The sequence below is a fragment of the Mya arenaria genome, chromosome 17, assembly GCF_026914265.1.
Source record: "Mya arenaria isolate MELC-2E11 chromosome 17, ASM2691426v1".
Taxonomy (NCBI): domain Eukaryota; kingdom Metazoa; phylum Mollusca; class Bivalvia; order Myida; family Myidae; genus Mya; species Mya arenaria.
The window spans coordinates 40,443,340-40,462,732 of record NC_069138.1 but is presented as its reverse complement, the minus strand read 5'-3'; the positions used below and the strand labels follow the sequence as shown (position 1 = coordinate 40,462,732).

Genomic DNA, 19,393 nt, shown 5'->3' with positions numbered 1-19,393 from the left:
GAATCGGGAAAGCCCGAAAATATGCGCTGCTTCACTTTATGATCATCAATCTGTGAAAGTTTGGTAGAAATCGCATGAAAAACGTAAGAGGAGTTGCGAAGAAACCAATTTTAAATGTAAAACAAAAGGGCAATATTTCTTTCAAAAATGGTCGAATCGGGAAAGCCCGAAAATATGCGCTGCTTCACTTTATGATCATCAATCTGTGAAAGTTTGGTAGAAATCGCATGAAAAAACATAAGAGGTTGCGAAGAAACCGATTTTATATGTAAAATAAGCAAAGGGCAATAACTCTTTCAAAAATTTTCAAATCGCAAAAGCCAGACAATATGCGCTGCTTCACTTTATGATCATCAATCTGTGAAAGTTTGGTAGAAATCGCATGAAAAACGTAAAGAGGAGTTGCGAAGAAACCAATTTTAAATCATTAAAATGTAAAATAACCAAAGGGCAATAACTCTTTCAAAAATGGTGGAATCGGGAAAGCCCGAAAATATGCGCTGCTTCACTTTATGATCATCAATCTGTGAGAGTTTGTTAGAAATCGCATGAAAAAACATAAGAGGAGTTGTGAAGAAACCAATTTTAAATGTAAAATAAGCAAAGGGCAATAACTCTTTCAAAAATGGTCAAATCGCAAAAGCCAGACAATATGCGCTGCTTCACTTAATGATATCAATCTGTGAAAGTTTGGTAGACATCGCATGAAAAACATTAGAGCAGTTGCGAAGAAACCAATTTTAAATTATTAAAATGTAAAATAACCAAAGGGCAATAACTCTTTCAAAAATTGTGGAATCGCAAAAGCCCGACAATATTCGCTGCGTCACTATATAGTCATCAATCTGTGAAAGTTTGGTAGAAATCGCATGAAAAACGTAAGAGGAGTTGCGAAGAAACCAATTTTATATGTAAAATAAGCAAAGGGCAATAACTCTTTCAAAAATGGTCAAATCGCAAAAGCCAGACAATATGCGCTGCTTCACTTTATGATCATCAATCTGTGAGTTTGGTAGAAATCGCATGAAAAACGTAAGAGCAGTTGCGAAGAAACCAATTTTAAATCATTAAAATGTAAAATAACCAAAGGGCAATAACTCTTTCAAAAATGGTCGAATCGGGAAAGCCCGAAAATATGCGCTGCTTCACTTTATGATCATCAATCTGTGAAAGTTTGTTAGAAATCGCATGAAAAAACATAAGAGGAGTTGCGAAGAAACCAATTTTATATGTAAAATAAGCAAAGGGCAATAACTCTTTCAAAAAATTTCAAATCGCAAAAGCCAGACAATATGCGCTGCTTCACTTTATGATCATCAATCTGTGAAAGTTTGGTAGAAATCGCATGAAAAACATAAGAGCAGTTGCGAAGAAACCAATTTTAAATCATTAAAATGTAAAATAACCAAAGGGCAATAACTCTTTCAAAAATGGTGGAATCGGGAAAGCCCGAAAATATGCGCTGCTTCACTTTATGATCATCAATCTGTGAAAGTTTGGTAGAAATCGCATGAAAAAACATAAGAGGAGTTGCGAAGAAACCAATTTTATATGTAAAATAAGCAAAGGGCAATAACTCTTTCAAAAATTTTCAAATCGCAAAAGCCAGGCAATATGCGCTGCTTCACTTTATGATCATCAATCTGTGAAAGTTTGGTAGAAATTGCATGAAAAACGTAAGAGGAGTTGCGAAGAAACCAATTTTAAATGTAAAACAAGAAAAGGGCAATATTTCTTTCAAAAATGGTCAAATCGCAAAAGCCAGACAATATGCGCTGCTTCACTTAATGATATCAATCGGTGAAAGTTTGGTAGAAATCGCATGAAAAACGTAATCTTTCTTGAGCAGTTGCGAAGAAACCAATTTTAAATCATTAAAATGTAAAATAACCAAAGGGCAATAACTCTTTCAAAAATGGTTGAATCGGGAAAGCCCGAAAATATGCGCTGCTTCACTTTATGATCATCAATCTGTGAAAGTTTGGTAGAAATCGCATGAAAAACGTAAGAGGAGTTGCGAAGAAACCAATTTTAAATGTAAAACAAAAGGGCAATATTTCTTTCAAAAATGGTCGAATCGGGAAAGCCCGAAAATATGCGCTGCTTCACTTTATGATCATCAATCTGTGAAAGTTTGGTAGAAATCGCATGAAAAAACATAAGAGGTTGCGAAGAAACCGATTTTATATGTAAAATAAGCAAAGGGCAATAACTCTTTCAAAAATTTTCAAATCGCAAAAGCCAGACAATATGCGCTGCTTCACTTTATGGTCATCAATCTGTGAAAGTTTGGTAGAAATCGCATGAAAAACGTAAAGAGGAGTTGCGAAGAAACCAATTTTAAATCATTAAAATGTAAAATAACCAAAGGGCAATAACTCTTTCAAAAATGGTGGAATCGGGAAAGCCAGACAATATGCGCTGCTTCACTTAATGATATCAATCTGTGAAAGTTTGGTAGACATCGCATGAAAAACATAAGAGCAGTTGCGAAGAAACCAATTTTAAATTATTAAAATGTAAAATAACCAAAGGGCAATAACTCTTTCAAAAATGGTGGAATCGGGAAAGCCCGAAAATATGCGCTGCTTCACTTTATGATCATCAATCTGTGAAAGTTTGGTAGAAATCGCATGAAAAACGTAAGAGGAGTTGCGAAGAAACCAATTTTGAATGTAAAATAAGAAAAGGGCAATATTTCTTTCAAAAATGGTCAAATCGCAAAAGCCAGACAATATGCGCTGCTTCACTTTATGGTCATCAATCTGTGAAAGTTTGTTAGAAATCGCAAGAAAAAACATAAGAGGAGTTGTGAAGAAACCAATTTTAAATGTAAAATAAGCAAAGGGCAATAACTCTTTCAAAAATGTCAAATCGCAAAAGCCAGACAATATGCGCTGCTTCACTTAATGATATCAATCTGTGAAAGTTTGGTAGAAATCGCATGAAAAACGTAAAGAGGAGTTGCGAAGAAACCAATTTTAAATCATTAAAATAACCAAAGGGCAATAACTCTTTCAAAAATGGTCGAATCGGGAAAGCCCGAAAATATGCGCTGCTTCACTTTATGATCATCAATCTGTGAAAGTTTGGTAGAAATCGCATGAAAAAACATAAGAGTAGTTGTGAAGAAACCAATTTTAAATGTAAAATAAGCAAAGGGCAATAACTCTTTCAAAAATGGTCAAATCGCAAAAGCCAGACAATATGCGCTGCTTCACTTAATGATATCAATCGGTGAAAGTTTGGTAGAAATCGCATGAAAAACATAAAAGCAGTTGCGAAGAAACCAATTTTAAATTATTAAAATGTAAAATAACCAAAGGGCAATAACTCTTTCAAAAATGGTGGAATCGGGAAAGCCCGAAAATATGCGCTGCTTCACTTTATGATCATCAATCTGTGAAAGTTTGGTAGAAATCGCATGAAAAACGTAAGAGGAGTTGCGAAGAAACCAATTTTGAATGTAAAGTAAGAAAAGGGCAATATTTCTTTCGAAAATGGTCAAATCGCAAAAGCCAGACAATATGCGCTGCTTCACTTTATGGTCATCAATCTGTGAAAGTTTGTTAGAAATCGCAAGAAAAAACATAAGAGGAGTTGTGAAGAAACCAATTTTAAATGTAAAATAAGCAAAGGGCAACAACTCTTTCAAAAATGTCAAATCGCAAAAGCCAGACAATATGCGCTGCTTCACTTAATGATATCAATCTGTGAAAGTTTGGTAGAAATCGCATGAAAAACGTAAAGAGGAGTTGCGAAGAAACCAATTTTAAATCATTAAAATGTAAAATAACCAAAGGGCAATAACTCTTTCAAAAATGGTGGAATCGGGAAAGCCCGAAAATATGCGCTGCTTCACTTTATGATCATCAATCTGTGAGAGTGTGTTAGAAATCGCATGAAAAAACATAAGAGGAGTTGTGAAGAAACCAATTTTAAATGTAAAATAAGCAAAGGGCAATAACTCTTTCAAAAATGGTCATATCGCAAAAGCCAGACAATATGCGCTGCTTCACTTAATGATATCAATCTGTGAAAGTTTGGTAGACATCGCATGAAAAACATAAGAGCAGTTGCGAAGAAACCAATTTTAAATTATTAAAATGTAAAATAACCAAAGGGCAATAACTCTTTCAAAAATGGTGGAATCGGGAAAGCCCGAAAATATGCGCTGCTTCACTTTATGATCATCAATCTGTGAAAGTTTGGTAGAAATCGCATGAAAAACGTAAGAGGAGTTGCGAAGAAACCAATTTTGAATGTAAAATAAGAAAAGGGCAATATTTCTTTCAAAAATGGTCAAATCGCAAAAGCCAGACAATATGCGCTGCTTCACTTTATGGTCATCAATCTGTGAAAGTTTGTTAGAAATCGCAAGAAAAAACATAAGAGGAGTTGTGAAGAAACCAATTTTAAATGTAAAATAAGCAAAGGGCAACAACTCTTTCAAAAATGTCAAATCGCAAAAGCCAGACAATATGCGCTGCTTCACTTAATGATATCAATCTGTGAAAGTTTGGTAGAAATCGCATGAAAAACGTAAAGAGGAGTTGCGAAGAAACCAATTTTAAATCATTAAAATGTAAAATAACCAAAGGGCAATAACTCTTTCAAAAATGGTGGAATCGGGAAAGCCCGAAAATATGCGCTGCTTCACTTTATGATCATCAATCTGTGAAAGTTTGGTAGAAATCGCATGAAAAACGTAAGAGGAGTTGCGAAGAAACCAATTTTGAATGTAAAATAAGAAAAGGGCAATATTTCTTTCAAAAATGGTCAAATCGCAAAAGCCAGACAATATGCGCTGCTTCACTTTATGGTCATCAATCTGTGAAAGTTTGTTAGAAATCGCAAGAAAAAACATAAGAGGAGTTGTGAAAAAACCAATTTTAAATGTAAAATAAGCAAAGGGCAATAACTCTTTCAAAAATGTCAAATCGCAAAAGCCAGACAATATGCGCTGCTTCACTTAATGATATCAATCTGTGAAAGTTTGGTAGAAATCGCATGAAAAACGTAAAGAGGAGTTGCGAAGAAACCAATTTTAAATCATTAAAATGTAAAATAACCAAAGGGCAATAACTCTTTCAAAAATGGTCGAATCGGGAAAGCCCGAAAATATGCGCTGCTTCACTTTATGATCATCAATCTGTGAAAGTTTGGTAGAAATCGCATGAAAAAACATAAGAGTAGTTGTGAAGAAACCAATTTTAAATGTAAAATAAGCAAAGGGCAATAACTCTTTCAAAAATGGTCAAATCGCAAAAGCCAGACAATATGCGCTGCTTCACTTAATGATATCAATCGGTGAAAGTTTGGTAGAAATCGCATGAAAAACATAAAAGCAGTTGCGAAGAAACCAATTTTAAATTATTAAAATGTAAAATAACCAAAGGGCAATAACTCTTTCAAAAATGGTGGAATCGGGAAAGCCCGAAAATATGCGCTGCTTCACTTTATGATCATCAATCTGTGAAAGTTTGGTAGAAATCGCATGAAAAACGTAAGAGGAGTTGCGAAGAAACCAATTTTGAATGTAAAGTAAGAAAAGGGCAATATTTCTTTCGAAAATGGTCAAATCGCAAAAGCCAGACAATATGCGCTGCTTCACTTTATGGTCATCAATCTGTGAAAGTTTGTTAGAAATCGCAAGAAAAAACATAAGAGGAGTTGTGAAGAAACCAATTTTAAATGTAAAATAAGCAAAGGGCAACAACTCTTTCAAAAATGTCAAATCGCAAAAGCCAGACAATATGCGCTGCTTCACTTAATGATATCAATCTGTGAAAGTTTGGTAGAAATCGCATGAAAAACGTAAAGAGGAGTTGCGAAGAAACCAATTTTAAATCATTAAAATGTAAAATAACCAAAGGGCAATAACTCTTTCAAAAATGGTCGAATCGGGAAAGCCCGAAAATATGCGCTGCTTCACTTTATGATCATCAATCTGTGAAAGTTTGGTAGAAATCGCATGAAAAATGTAAGAGGAGATGCAAAGAAATGAATGTGGGCCGGACGGACACACACGCACGGAATCGCGCCTACCATTACTATATCCACTCGCGTTTTCAAGGCGGGGGATACAATGTAACTACAATATCTGTTTTGTTTTATATCGCACACTCATAAATTTGGTATGGATGGAGGACATAAATATGCATTCAATGGAGAAAGAATTTTGGAATTTAAGCCAGTAATGCCGGTACAGTAGTGTTGAAAATTGGCATTGAGGATTTGCAAGGCACAAATGAAACCCATACCGGACACGACTTTTGGCAAGTTTTTAACGCACTTTAAAGCAGTTCATAACTTCACCATGGATAGCTACAAGCGCCCGAACGTCACGTTTACCTACGGTATATCCCTCCTTCCCCATCTATTGTGTAAACCAGGTCAACTAATGTACATGGTAGCCATTTGATAATCGCTGGAGTAGTTGTTGAACAAATATAGTAAGGGCCGCTTGTAAGCCGATATAAATCCTTAAAATTAGGCAAGATTCTACGGCACAAATCGTTTTTATCAGGTTTGAAAAAGGACAGCAGCCGATAAAACTGGTAGTGTTTGGTTTGGTTCAAGTTGGCTAAAAATACCAATTGGGCTATATCAAATTAGAATAGTCGGCCAATCAAATTGCCTCAATGTGCAAACTGGCCATGATGACCTGTGGATATGTATACAATTATATTCAATTGGCTGAATAGCATTTGGAACAATTAAAGTGAACATGTTACGATCATGTAAGGGATTGTTTAACCTTAGTAAAATTAGGTTTCAACTTCCAAATATTGCTATATTTGTATCTAGTCCTAAGAGGCGAGTGTTCATGTTATCTCCTGGAGGGCAGAATGGTGCTACCAAAAAGGACTGAAGCACCGTTCCACAACTCGCCAGGTTAAAATCCTACACGCGAAAACGAGCATTGTTGCCAAAATTATTGGCACTGCAGGTCTGTTAATTGCATGTGAACATTTTTAATAAAAAGGATTTACACTGACACAGGGGCGATTCTACGAACACACTAAAATAAAACAGAACACAGAATGCTTGTTTTGTATATTTTTTCTCTTCAGGCAGTGCTCGACAGTACAGTTTAAAGCACAGTGTGTATGACACCGCGCTACTCGTCGTCGTCGGCCTTCAATTTGCGCATGTAGGCTTCCTTCTTCTGCTTGACGCTGTCCTCCCGCTGTGCCTTGGTCATCTTGGCGCGGTTCCACCTGCAAATATACGGGATAAGGATGTGAAAAGATATACATATGGATCTGAGTAAAATCCCGGAATAGTATTGGCTTATTTGAAAATTGGTTATTTTTCTGATGTAGACAACAGCATCCTCAAATATTCAATATCTTAATGCCTAGAATATCCATTATCTTCAGTTCCAATTCAATGAAATATTTGCCTCAGCTGTTTGCAGATAGGAACAGCTTCAATAAATGAGAGACATCGAAAAAGGACTGCAAAAAAGGTTTGCTTTTCAGGATGCTTCAGATAGGAGCGAAAGACATAGCAGCTATTTCACATCACAGAAACTCAGCTGAACTATGTTATCATCATGAACATTAGCATACCTCCCCTTAAAAGTTAGACCATGATATAACAGATTATTTACAACAAATGCAGTGACATAAGTGTTGTTGTTTTTTTGCTTTGTTTAAACAAAATCCCCCAAAACTTTCAAGTTCAATGAGAATTAAATGGATCTACTTTAATTAGATGAGTAAACTGGTAAAATTACAATAATTCAGCTGAACTATGTTGTCATCATAATTGTATAAAAATTCAATCAGAATCTTGCAAATAATTGTAATTGTTCAACTAATGTTTTGAGGAAGTTCTTTTTTTGAAAAACAAACAAACTTGTACTTTATTTTGTTTAAATATAGAAGTCCACAAATGGTTTAAGAGTATTCACGTATACTAAGGATAAAGAAATTCTGTACTTTGTGAATAAATGATGCGGAAATTCCCAATTCCAGGTGTCATTTTCCAAATATACAGGATAACATTGAATATATATGCTTCAGATAGGAGCGAAAGACATTACAGCTGTTTCACATCAAAGTCACTCAGCTGAACTATGTTATCATCATGAACATTCGACTGAACATGGAGTTTTACATTATTTGAAGACTTCTTTAAAATGACATGCTTCTATTTATGCTTCAGATAGGAGCGAAAGACATAGCAGCTGTTTCACATCACAGAAACTCAGCTGAACTATGTTATCATCATGAACATTGAACTTAAGTAAACATGGAGCTTTACATTATTTGAAGGCTGCTTTAAAGTAACATGTTTCTTTTTTATGCTTCAGATAGGAGCGAAAGACATAGCAGCTGTTTCACATCACAGAAACTCAGCTGAACTATGTTATCATCATGAACATTGAACTTAAGTAAACATGGAGTTTTACATTATTTGAAGGCTGCTTTAAAGTAACATGTTTCTTTTTTATGCTTCAGATAGGAGCGAAAGACATAGCAGCTGTTTCACATCACAGAAACTCAGCTGAACTATGTTATCATCATGAACATTGAACTTAAGTAAACATGGAGTTTTACATTATTTGAAGGCTGCTTTAAAGTAACATGTTTCTTTTTTATGCTTCAGATAGGAGCGAAAGACATAGCAGCTGTTTCACATCACAGAAACTCAGCTGAACTATGTTATCATCATAAACTTTGAACATGTGGTCAAACCAAGCAAAGGCCCCCAGCCCTGCAGTTAAAATAGTCTCTGGGCTTTCTCAAACTCTGTCCAATAAAGCTGCTGTTCTATGCAAAAATTTGTTTGAAACACAATATAATATTGATGACCATATATGAAACAGAATATAGATTCAGACTTGTTACACTCAAAGTCTAATGTTGAGGATTGTTGAATGAACAGAATATTGTTAGGCATTCTATAAAGACTGCTTTAAATCACCATTTTCTTTATGCTTCAGATAGGAGCGAAAGACATAGCAGCTGTTTCACATCATAGAAACTCAGCTGAACTATGTTATCATCATGAACGGAAAATATCTTGTCAATCAAGCGAAACCCAAAACACTCCATATTTCCCAATAATTTAGGACTACCATTTGACCATTTACAAAATATTTAAGTCAATTTTAACAAGTTACAAATCCAATATTAAATCAACAATTTCACCCCAATTAAATCAACAATTCCCCAACCCCTCAAGTTTTTTTTCAATTCTTGTTCCAGCCCCCCCCCCCCAACGAATAAGGCATGTAATGTTACTTTTAATACGGCAAAATAGCCTATCAAATAGATGTGCACTGACCTCTTGACCTTGACCTCTTTGGTAGCCTTTGCCTTAGGTTCAGGGTTGCTACGTATACTGGCATGGCCTTTCTTGTACATTTCTTCCAACTGAAAATGAGTAAATCGATAAAGGTAATTGCAATAGTCACATCTATATTAAAATAAATGAATGTTTTATTAAATTCATTTTTCTTTCTTTCAAGTTTTATGAATACACATCAATTTCTCAGGACCAGCTGTAAAAATAGTCATATCCAATTTGGTAAAAATGTCAGAAAATAGCTGATTGAGCCAATGTTTTTGTTATCATATATCCGACTTTAAATAAAGATTCTTGTATCTTGTAGCCGAGTACTTGGCTAAGAACCCCTTTCATATGATATGAAACAAGAATAAATCTGACTTAAAAATCTACACATTTTTCAGTCATATTGCAACACTTCTTGCCTCATTTAGTTTCCTTTCTAGGCCTACACATGAAACCCTTATATCAAATTAATATTCCTACAGTTATACGATACATTTTTGTGTCTTTAACACACGCAAGACTCGTACATTATATGGGGTTCATTCAATTAATATTCCTACAGTTATACGATACATTTTTGTGTCTTTAACACACTCAAGACTCGTACATTATATGGGGTTCATTCAATTAATATTCCTACAGTTATACGATACATTTTTGTGTCTTTAACACACCCAAGACTGTACATTATATGGGGTTCATTCAATTAATATTCCTACAGTTATACGATACATTTTTGTGTCTTTAACACACTCAAGACTCGTACATTATATGGGGTTCATTCAATTAATATTCCTACAGTTATACGATACATTTTTGTGTCTTTAACACACGCAAGACTCGTACATTATATGGGGTTCATTCAATTAATATTCCTACAGTTATACGATACATTTTTGTGTCTTTAACACACTCAAGACTCGTACATTATATGGGGTTCATTCAATTAATATTCCTACAGTTAAACGATACATTTTTGTGTCTTTAACACACTCAAGACTCGTACATTATATGGGGTTCATTCAATTAATATTCCTACAGTTATACGATACATTTTTGTGTCTTTAACACACTCAAGACTCGTACATTATATGGGGTTCATTCAATTAATATTCCTACAGTTATACGATACATTTTTGTGTCTTTAACACACTCAAGACTCGTACATTATATGGGGTTCATTCAATTAATATTCCTACAGTTATACATACATTTTTGTGTCTTTAACACACTCAAGACTCGTACATTATATGGGGTTCATTCAATTAATATTCCTACAGTTATACGATACATTTTTGTGTCTTTAACACACTCAAGACTCGTACATTATATGGGGTTCATTCAATTAATATTCCTACAGTTATACATACATTTTTGTGTCTTTAACACACTCAAGACTCGTACATTATATGGGGTTCATTCAATTAATATTCCTACAGTTATACGATACATTTTTGTGTCTTTAACACACTCAAGACTCGTACATTATATGGGGTTCATTCAATTAATATTCCTACAGTTTTAAGACACATTTTTGAAACTTAAAACACCCTAAGCACTCGTACATTATCTGCGGTGAGGCCTTCCTTGGTGAAGCGTGAGAACTGTTTCTTGAACGCGTCCTCATCCTCGTCCTGCAGTTTCCTCATGTATTCGGACACATGTTTCCCGAAGATATGGTCACGGTGAACAGCTGCGCTGAACTCGCCACTCTCGGAATCGTAGCCTGGGAAACGCTTTGTACTGAAAGGAACATATTTCTTTCAAATTCTTGTTAATATTGAAAACAGGGCTAAATATCACTTAAAAGACCAACCGGACACCAAATATATTTATAGAAATTTCCTCAAAGCTGGGGAAAAACATATGCTTACAGAAAATTTATGATATTCATTATTGGCAACCACAAAAAGCTTAAACTACAGAATACGTTCATTTTTTGTAGTTTTCATATTTGTTTATAATGAACTGTTTCAGATAGGAGCGAAAGACAACTGAGCTATTCACATCATTGTTCTCAGCTGAACTATGGTATCATCATTTACAGTTCAAGTGGAAAGTAAAAGTCACCAGGGGTCAACAACTATATTTCCCACAGATCCTATTTTAAGGGACAACAACAGTTGAGATCAAGTGCCAAAAGTGAGTACTTCTTAATACCGAGTTTCAAATACCTGTGTGGGATGTCGATGCCACCATCGGCACAGCCCTTCAGGGCCCCGAACACACGGGCACCAGTGGTAGTGCGGACAAGACCAACGTCAAGGTAACAGCGGAACGCGCCTGGTTCCCCGTCAACATCCTCAACAAAGAATTCATCTCCATCAATCGCGGTCTGACCAGTGTAAATGCTGTCCAGTTTCAGTTTCTTCAATAACTGGAAGAACATTCAAGACTTGTTATGTTTTATTCTACATAAACCTTAAATATTTATCTATTTACAGTCTGCGAAATAACTTTTCAGATGAACTTGCCCTTTCGGGCATCTCCCTGGCAATTTTCACTTGCCCTGACCAATTTTCACTTGCCCGAATTTCAAATAAAATATAAAGCAAAGATCACATCAGAGTTGTTTTATTCATTCTCTAAATGACAAAAGAGAGAAAACAGTATCTTCTGTCATCTCGACATCATCATCATCATCATCGTCGTCTTTTTCGTCTTTTTATTGATTCGGACTGCGGAGTAAGTGTACCAGTCGATACAGACCGCGTAAAACGTCATCAAATTTAGCGACTTTTACAAAGTCGAGTAATACGTCATCAAATTTAGCGTATTTACTTTGTTTGTTGATTTTCGGATAAACGATTTCGTTCTCTTTTTTCACTTGCCCTATCGGGCAAGCAAATACGATTTTTTACTTGCCCGGCGGGATTTTTACTTGCCCCGGGCATCGGGCACATGGGTTATTTCGCAGACTGTATTTAGGTACATATGCAGTTTCATATATTTAAGCTACTAATAATCTCCTAGTAAGTCCTCGATTTTGGACCTGGGCAGTCCATCAGACTCCTAGTTTTGGAAAAAGATGACAAAAATAATAAATTTTGAATCTATAACAATTCATGATGGATTCCCAAAACAAGTATTTTTGAACATAATTATCTTTATTTACTTCTCTTTTATCTGTGAAAATGATTTCTTCATGCACAGGATTCCTTGATTTTCAATCAGACTTCTAAAATTTTGAAGTTGGTAGTCCCATTACAGTAAGTGTATAATAACTGATGTGTCCAATAAATCATCAAAACTATCATTCTAATAATTATTATAAGTACTACATTGTTACCACTACCTAGATTGTTCCACTACCTACGTCTTCATGCAATTAAAATGCATACAGAGAAAGCTCAATATGGAGTCAACACACATCTCTTGTTCATTTTTTCCCATAAACTAGGAAGTTGTTGATCAGGATATACTGCTCCATTTAAATACCTACTATTGCTGTTAAAATTTGTATTTTGTGTACACTTCAGAAAACTTGGCAATTGCATGAAATATTAGAGCTGATGGCGATGGCCATAACCCTAGGTTTGTATCATGGGGTAAATAAACCTCGAAAGTAAAACATACTTCATGAGAAACTTACTCTTCTTGCTATAAGAAGTCCAGTGCAGTAAGCAGCGGCGTAGTTTGTTAGCCCGACCTTGATGCCATATCGGGGAAGCTCATGAGCATATGCAGCGCAAATGATCACGTCTCCCTCCACTCTGGCATACGCTATCTGAAACCATGGTGAACACAGAACACAACAATTAGCTTTGTATGATAATGAGATTAAATAGAAGTTCATCTGTACAATAAATTTTGAACAAATAATAAAACAGTGTCCTTGTGTTGGGCTTATTTTCAATCACAAATTCGTAAGAATGGCTATTGATGACAGAATAATTCTTGAATTATACAATGGAAAAAAGTCTATCTCAATTCTGTTCAGTTTTATTGCCAGCATAAAAGACTGTTCTTCAGATAGGAGCGAAAAACATAACAGCTATTTCACATCATAGGAACTCAGCTGAACTATGTTATCATCATGAACATTAAACCATTGGTCAAATCGAGTACAAGACCTGTAAATATAAACGCTCTCAGGGCTTGCCAAAATTCGGTCTGCTTGACTAAACAAGATGTGAAGCACTGTTGTTAGAATTAAGACTTGTTCATATTAATGAATGTCAAACTTGACTGAATATTATGTAAGGACTTTCAGTTCTGACACAGCTTTTAAGTAACAAGTTTCTTTTATATGCTTCAGATAGGAGCGAAAGACAAAGCAGCTGTTTCACATCACAGAAACTCAGCTGAACTATGTTATCATCATGAAAATTCAACTTAACCAAACATGTATTTCTCATTAATGGCATCTTATGGCTGCCTAAAATTATATTCTTTTCTTTATGCTCCCAATAAAAGCGAAAGACATCTAGCAACTGTTACACACCACAGAACATCAGCTGTTATCATCTGGCGGCTTTAAATCTCACAGAATCATGTACTGGATACTAATGACTTCATATAATGTATGCTCCAAGCATAAGACTCCTATTTCATACCTGACAGATGATGTCCTTGTTGGTAAACCGGACAATCAATCTGTACTTAGGGGTGTTGTATTTATTTTTTTCTTGGACAACCAAGCGTTTTCTGGCATAGTAATCTGTTCTTCCCTCTGGAAAATTAACACAATACATAACGATTTGTCATGAAGGTAAATGACATGAAGGATTAAAATCAAATTGAAAACACCCATACCAGACAAGCATGACTTGGCAGATTATTTTCTCTTAGGACTATAAATCATTGACATGGCGCAATTCATTTATTTACTCAAGATTATGAATGAACTGGATGAAGAGCAGTATCCGGCAATTCTGACAGGTTTTTTAAATATTTTCTCATTAGGAAAAAAAAAATTGTTTAAGGTGACCTTCCCAAAATTTCAAGGTAAGGTAGGTAGGGATTTTTTTTTTCAAAATCTGTTGCAAGTTCAGTGTTTTCTTGCACATAGCAGTCTTTCCTACATTACTGCCATTGCCTGACTTTGTTTTATCATATAAACAATAATTCTGATTAAAATCTGCATTTATCCGCCCTTCGTAACTCTCTATTCGCTAACATTTTTTTTTGCTCAGAAACGGGAAAAAAAGTTAGTGTCGGCGCATTTTTAAAGGTAGGGTCGGGTTACCCGAAACAGAAATATTTTTGTTTTAGGCCTTAGCAAAAGTATTGTTAGAATAAAACTTGCTGTTACACAAACTAGGGATCAATATTAAGATGGTTTATTATAAAAATTTGAGATGTCATTAAGCTCAATGGCCCAAATTAAGCGGAGGCCTAAAAAGAAAAACGTTTGGTTCGGGTTACCCGACCCTATCTATGAAATAGGCCCTGACCTTACCCTTTTTATTTTGCTAGTAAAAAAATGAAATCTTTTATCATTAAAAAAACAAAACAAGAGCTGTCACAGTATGTGACGAATGCCCCCGAATGTGACATTGACCTACGAACAAGGTCAGTACATGAAAAGTTGATCTTGCCTTTATGTGTCAAATACATATGGCAAGTTATTTTAAATTGCCTCTGAACATAAAAAAATACCACCCATACTTGACAACCTACACTGTTATGTCCTTATATTCAGAATTCCCTTGTGAATAAACACTTAGTGTATCTTTCACCTTAGAGGTAGGGACATGGGTCTTGCACACGACACGTTGTCTTCGTATGTGGAACACATGTAGCAAGTGATTTTAAAATCTGTCCATACAAGGGAAAGTAACAGCCCTGACACGACAACCTATACTCTATGTCCTTATATGCAGCACTCCATTGTGAATAAACACAAGTGTGACCTTGACCTTTGAGGTAGGAACACGGGTCTTGCACGCGACACGTCGTCTTGGTATGTGGAACACATGTGTCAAGTTTTTTTAAAATCTGTCCATACAAGGGAAAGTTACAGCCCGGACACGACAACCTATACTCTATGTCCTTATATGCAGCACTCCATTGTGAATAAACACTATGTGTGACCTTGACCTTTGAGGCAGGGACACGGGTCTTGCACACGACACGTCGTCTTGGTATGTGGAACACATGTGGCAAGTTATTTTAAAATCTGTCCATACAAGAGAAAGTTACAGCCCGGACACGACAACATATACTCTATGTCCTCATATGCAGCACTCCATTGTGAATAAACACTAAGTGTGACCTTGACCTTTGAGGTAGGGACACGGGTTTTGCACGCGACACGTCGTCTTGGTATGTGGGACACATTTGGCAAGTTATTTTAAAATCTGTCCATACAAGAGAAAGTTACAGCCCGGACACGACAACCTATACTCTATGTCCTTATATGCAGCACTCCATTGTAAATAAACACTAAGTGTGACCTTGACCTTTGAGGTAGGGACACGGGTCTTGCACGCGACACATCGTCTTGGTATGTGGAACACATGTGGCAAGTTATTTTAAAATCTGTCCATACAAGAGAAAGTTACAGCCCGGACACGACAACCTATACTCTATGTCCTTATATGCAGCACTCCATTGTGAATAAACACTAAGTGTGACCTTGACCTTTGAGGTAGGGACACGAGTCTTGCACGCCACACGTCGTCTTGGTATGTGGAACACATGTGGCAAGTTATTTTTAAATCTGTCCATACAAGGGAAAGTTACAGAGCCGGACGGACGGTGCGATTTTAATATGCCCACCTTCGGGGGCCTAAAAACAAGGTCTAGTTTGTATTCTGGATGTGAACGTCAATGTCGAATTTATACCATTGTACAATAAAGTGATTAAGTGAAAGATCATTTCTGGACTTAGTCACACAAAAATTAATACAATTCTGACAATACATGTTCACGGCTGCCAATAACGTGACCTTTGTTGTGATAAAGTAGAAAACGGAGTATCTGCAGCACTGGTAAGTTTGTTTTTCATTTTCACTCCGTATACTGTGTCAAATTTTAAAGGCCATGTTCTAGGGCCCATTTTTCTCGACATTTTGGAATAATTCTTCCTACAGTATTCTTTGTAGTTTGCTTCGTTACTTTGCAGAAAGTTTTCAATCGAAAGCATGTGCCTCTGATTTATATGGTTAAATTGCCGAACCTATGAGATTTTTTCCACCAATATGTCAATCCTTGGGTAGTTTACACACTGAAAGTTCAAGTAAAATGTCGACATGATATTCAAAAAGTGTTAAGAAAGTTTTTTTTCCAGAAAAGTCCAAAATGGATTAAAAGATAAAAAATGATAAAGTAGGCAAACGAAAATAAGTGGATAAAGTAGGCTAACTGTTTAAAGAAATATTTATTAATGTTAATATATGAGACACCCATGTCTTTTTCCTGTTAAAAAGTATTGTTACATAAACAACGCTTTTTAACAGTTATGGTAGGTGAACAGAAGCTGTGCACGGACTGCGGTAAAAGTTTCCAAAGCAAGTCAGGACTGAGTGTCCATCATAGACGGCATCGAAACAACGCCACGTTCCGATGTCGTGACAAATCCTTTTATACCGTCACTGACTTCAAACACCACAGGTTGACCTCTTTCTATTTTATTTTTCTACTCTGCGTTTCTCATGCATATAAACATGCTGAAAGATGTATCATTATGAGTCATGATAAAACAGCAATGGGAAATGCATTCAGTTATTGACTCAAGTAAATGATAAACTTTTAATTCTTATAAATTAACATATTGTAATTTTATAAGGAATAAGACGTAGACAAGTATTCTGACAAAGTTTCAAAAATATTTTTATAAAAACAATTTATGCCATGGAATAAAAACTTTTACGCAAAATGGTTAACAGCCCGTAAAATCACAAATTAGCCCGCCCGTCCTCAGGTTTTCGCCATTTTTTCATTGTGCATACTTCTGTGTCTAAACTTTGTTCATCGTCTAACGCAAGATCTGTTTCACCCTGTTCTCTTTTTTACCCAAACGCTTTCTAACGCAAGATCTGTTTTACCCTGTTCTCTTTTTTACCCAAACGCTTTAAGGTAAGCCTACTTTATCCACTTATGTTTGTTCGCCTACTTTATCATTTTTTTATATCTTTTTGTAACCCCTCCCCCCGTTTCTGTACACTTTTTAAATATCATGTCGACATTGTACTTGAACTTTCATTGTTTGAACTGCCCTTGGATTGACATATTGGAAGAGAAACACAGATTCGCCAATTTCACCATATAAATCAGAGGCAAATGCTTTCGATTGAAAACCTTCTGCAAACTAACGAAGCAAACTACGGGGAATACTGTATTAAGAATTATATCAAAATGTCAAGGAAAATGGGCCCTAGAACATGGCCAGTAAAATTTTGACACAATATACTGATTAAAGATGAAAAACATGAAGAAAACATGCTGACACTCATCGACACTGCAGATACTCCGTTTTCTACTTTATCACAACAAAGGTCATGTGATTGGCAGCCATGATGTTTTATGGGAAAACAGATTGCAATTTGCAAATTTGTCATTACCCATGGACAGTCTCTCACCCAGCCATGTCGCATGAGAGAATTTTCATATTTTTAACCACTTTCGTATTTTTTTAAACACCAATCACAAATTTTGAATAATTGATATAAAATAAATTTAGGCAAAATTTCACATTTAACGATATACCACAATTGCCATGAAAATCATAAATGAAGAGAGAAAATGGCAATTGCTGGATTCTGCTTTTGCTAGAAATTGCTCTCCAACCAGTACATTGCTAACATTTCGGTCGCAAAACATGTAAAAAACATGGGACGATTTTACACAATTTATTTACAATGATAATAAATGTAAAACTAAACATGGGAGTTATTTTTATGTCAACTAATTAATTAGGTCAACAGATATCCATTTTTTTTTTAAATAAATCAAAATCCTGCGGCCTACCTAAAGTAAGGAGAATTTACCTCTCCTCCTCCTGAATTTTACTTGAAATCTTTTGAAGTATGCCTTGTTCTTAACAACTTTAACGAACCCCTGAAAAGTAATACATCAACGTATGGTTAAAATTACCGTTTGTCAAATATTTGATAGGCAATGAATGTATCATTTTAACGATATAAATATGTTGCCGTCACCTGTGTTAGCATGAAACAATACAAACGTCAACCCTTTTCGGTCGCAAAACATGTAAAAAACATGGGACGAACTTCACACGTAGAAAAACTAGCGTTAAAAACGACTATACTAACAATAGTTTATGTTGAACGGTTAGCAGAACAACACTCTTAATGTTTTGTTTCATTCTGAAGATAATCATGTTTACCATCTTTAGATATTGAAGGATTTCCTTCACAAATGGATAGCTTCGGCTAGGGGCTAACACACAAAACCGGAAAAGGAAGTTAGTAGGTTGACGGGTTTGTTAAGAATATAATTCGGCAGAAAGAAAAAATAAATGAAAGAAAATCAACTATGACTAAAACTTATAAGACCATTTATTTGTATTGATTATTTATAAAATGGAAATAACATATGTATAATTAGTAATTATCATAAAACATAAAGTTCAATTAGTGGTTTCAAAAAATAGTATAGTGGTATTTATACATGTCCACCGCTCAGCCCAGAGGTTGTGGGAACGATTCAGACCAGTGTAACATTATCATGCCCTCTTAAAATGGACAGCGGTACTGACCGGATTCTACCGGAGAAATGGATTCTACAACCTTTCCGCTTTCCCCCAAAACCAGCTGTTTGGAATAGTGTACAGCCTGCGGATTGGAATGGTGTTAAACCTGCGGCATGGAATAGTGTACAGTCTACGGCCTGGAATAGTGTTCACTCTGTAACTTCGAATAGTGTACAATCTGTAGCTTGGAATAGTGTACAACCTGTGGCTTGGAATAGTGTACAATCTACGGCGTGGAATAGTGTACAACCTGTAGCTTGGAATAGTGTACAATTTACAGTTTGGAAAAGTGTAAACTCTGTAGCTTGGAATAGTGTACAATCTACGGCTTGGATTAGTGTACAATCTGCGGCTTGGAATAGTGTACAATCTGCGGCTTGGAATAGTGTACAACCTGCGGCGTGGAATAGCGTACAACCTGCGGCT

The 19,393-nt window shown here is 35.7% G+C and overlaps 1 protein-coding gene and 10 non-coding genes across 11 annotated transcripts; all 11 read right to left on the bottom strand.

Annotated features, from left to right (window-relative positions):
- Positions 1 to 7,047: 7,047 nt before the first annotated feature.
- Positions 7,048 to 18,696, bottom strand: LOC128224717 (60S ribosomal protein L5-like). The gene is made up of 8 exons (XM_052934695.1): positions 18,602 to 18,696; positions 18,243 to 18,312; positions 13,866 to 13,981; positions 12,902 to 13,036; positions 11,484 to 11,686; positions 10,875 to 11,052; positions 9,301 to 9,389; positions 7,048 to 7,223 (listed from the first exon to the last, which is right to left on the bottom strand). Exons 1-8 carry the CDS (start codon positions 18,602 to 18,604, stop codon positions 7,124 to 7,126), a joined length of 894 nt encoding a protein of 297 aa, XP_052790655.1. The 5' UTR covers positions 18,605 to 18,696; the 3' UTR covers positions 7,048 to 7,123.
- Positions 7,486 to 7,572, bottom strand: LOC128224952 (small nucleolar RNA snR60/Z15/Z230/Z193/J17). The gene has a single exon (XR_008259579.1). It is a non-coding gene; the product is annotated as a small nucleolar RNA snR60/Z15/Z230/Z193/J17 (small nucleolar RNA).
- On the bottom strand, positions 8,022 to 8,108 carry LOC128224951 (small nucleolar RNA snR60/Z15/Z230/Z193/J17). Its single transcript, XR_008259578.1, has one exon. It is a non-coding gene; the product is annotated as a small nucleolar RNA snR60/Z15/Z230/Z193/J17 (small nucleolar RNA).
- On the bottom strand, positions 8,164 to 8,250 carry LOC128224955 (small nucleolar RNA snR60/Z15/Z230/Z193/J17). Its single transcript, XR_008259582.1, has one exon. It is a non-coding gene; the product is annotated as a small nucleolar RNA snR60/Z15/Z230/Z193/J17 (small nucleolar RNA).
- Positions 8,312 to 8,398, bottom strand: LOC128224954 (small nucleolar RNA snR60/Z15/Z230/Z193/J17). The gene has a single exon (XR_008259581.1). It is a non-coding gene; the product is annotated as a small nucleolar RNA snR60/Z15/Z230/Z193/J17 (small nucleolar RNA).
- On the bottom strand, positions 8,460 to 8,546 carry LOC128224953 (small nucleolar RNA snR60/Z15/Z230/Z193/J17). The gene has a single exon (XR_008259580.1). It is a non-coding gene; the product is annotated as a small nucleolar RNA snR60/Z15/Z230/Z193/J17 (small nucleolar RNA).
- On the bottom strand, positions 8,608 to 8,694 carry LOC128224959 (small nucleolar RNA snR60/Z15/Z230/Z193/J17). Its single transcript, XR_008259586.1, has one exon. It is a non-coding gene; the product is annotated as a small nucleolar RNA snR60/Z15/Z230/Z193/J17 (small nucleolar RNA).
- LOC128224961 (small nucleolar RNA snR60/Z15/Z230/Z193/J17) lies at positions 8,945 to 9,031 on the bottom strand. Its single transcript, XR_008259588.1, has one exon. It is a non-coding gene; the product is annotated as a small nucleolar RNA snR60/Z15/Z230/Z193/J17 (small nucleolar RNA).
- On the bottom strand, positions 11,275 to 11,359 carry LOC128224956 (small nucleolar RNA snR60/Z15/Z230/Z193/J17). The gene has a single exon (XR_008259583.1). It is a non-coding gene; the product is annotated as a small nucleolar RNA snR60/Z15/Z230/Z193/J17 (small nucleolar RNA).
- Positions 13,269 to 13,355, bottom strand: LOC128224960 (small nucleolar RNA snR60/Z15/Z230/Z193/J17). Its single transcript, XR_008259587.1, has one exon. It is a non-coding gene; the product is annotated as a small nucleolar RNA snR60/Z15/Z230/Z193/J17 (small nucleolar RNA).
- Positions 13,556 to 13,642, bottom strand: LOC128224957 (small nucleolar RNA snR60/Z15/Z230/Z193/J17). The gene has a single exon (XR_008259584.1). It is a non-coding gene; the product is annotated as a small nucleolar RNA snR60/Z15/Z230/Z193/J17 (small nucleolar RNA).
- Positions 18,697 to 19,393: the final 697 nt, after the last annotated feature.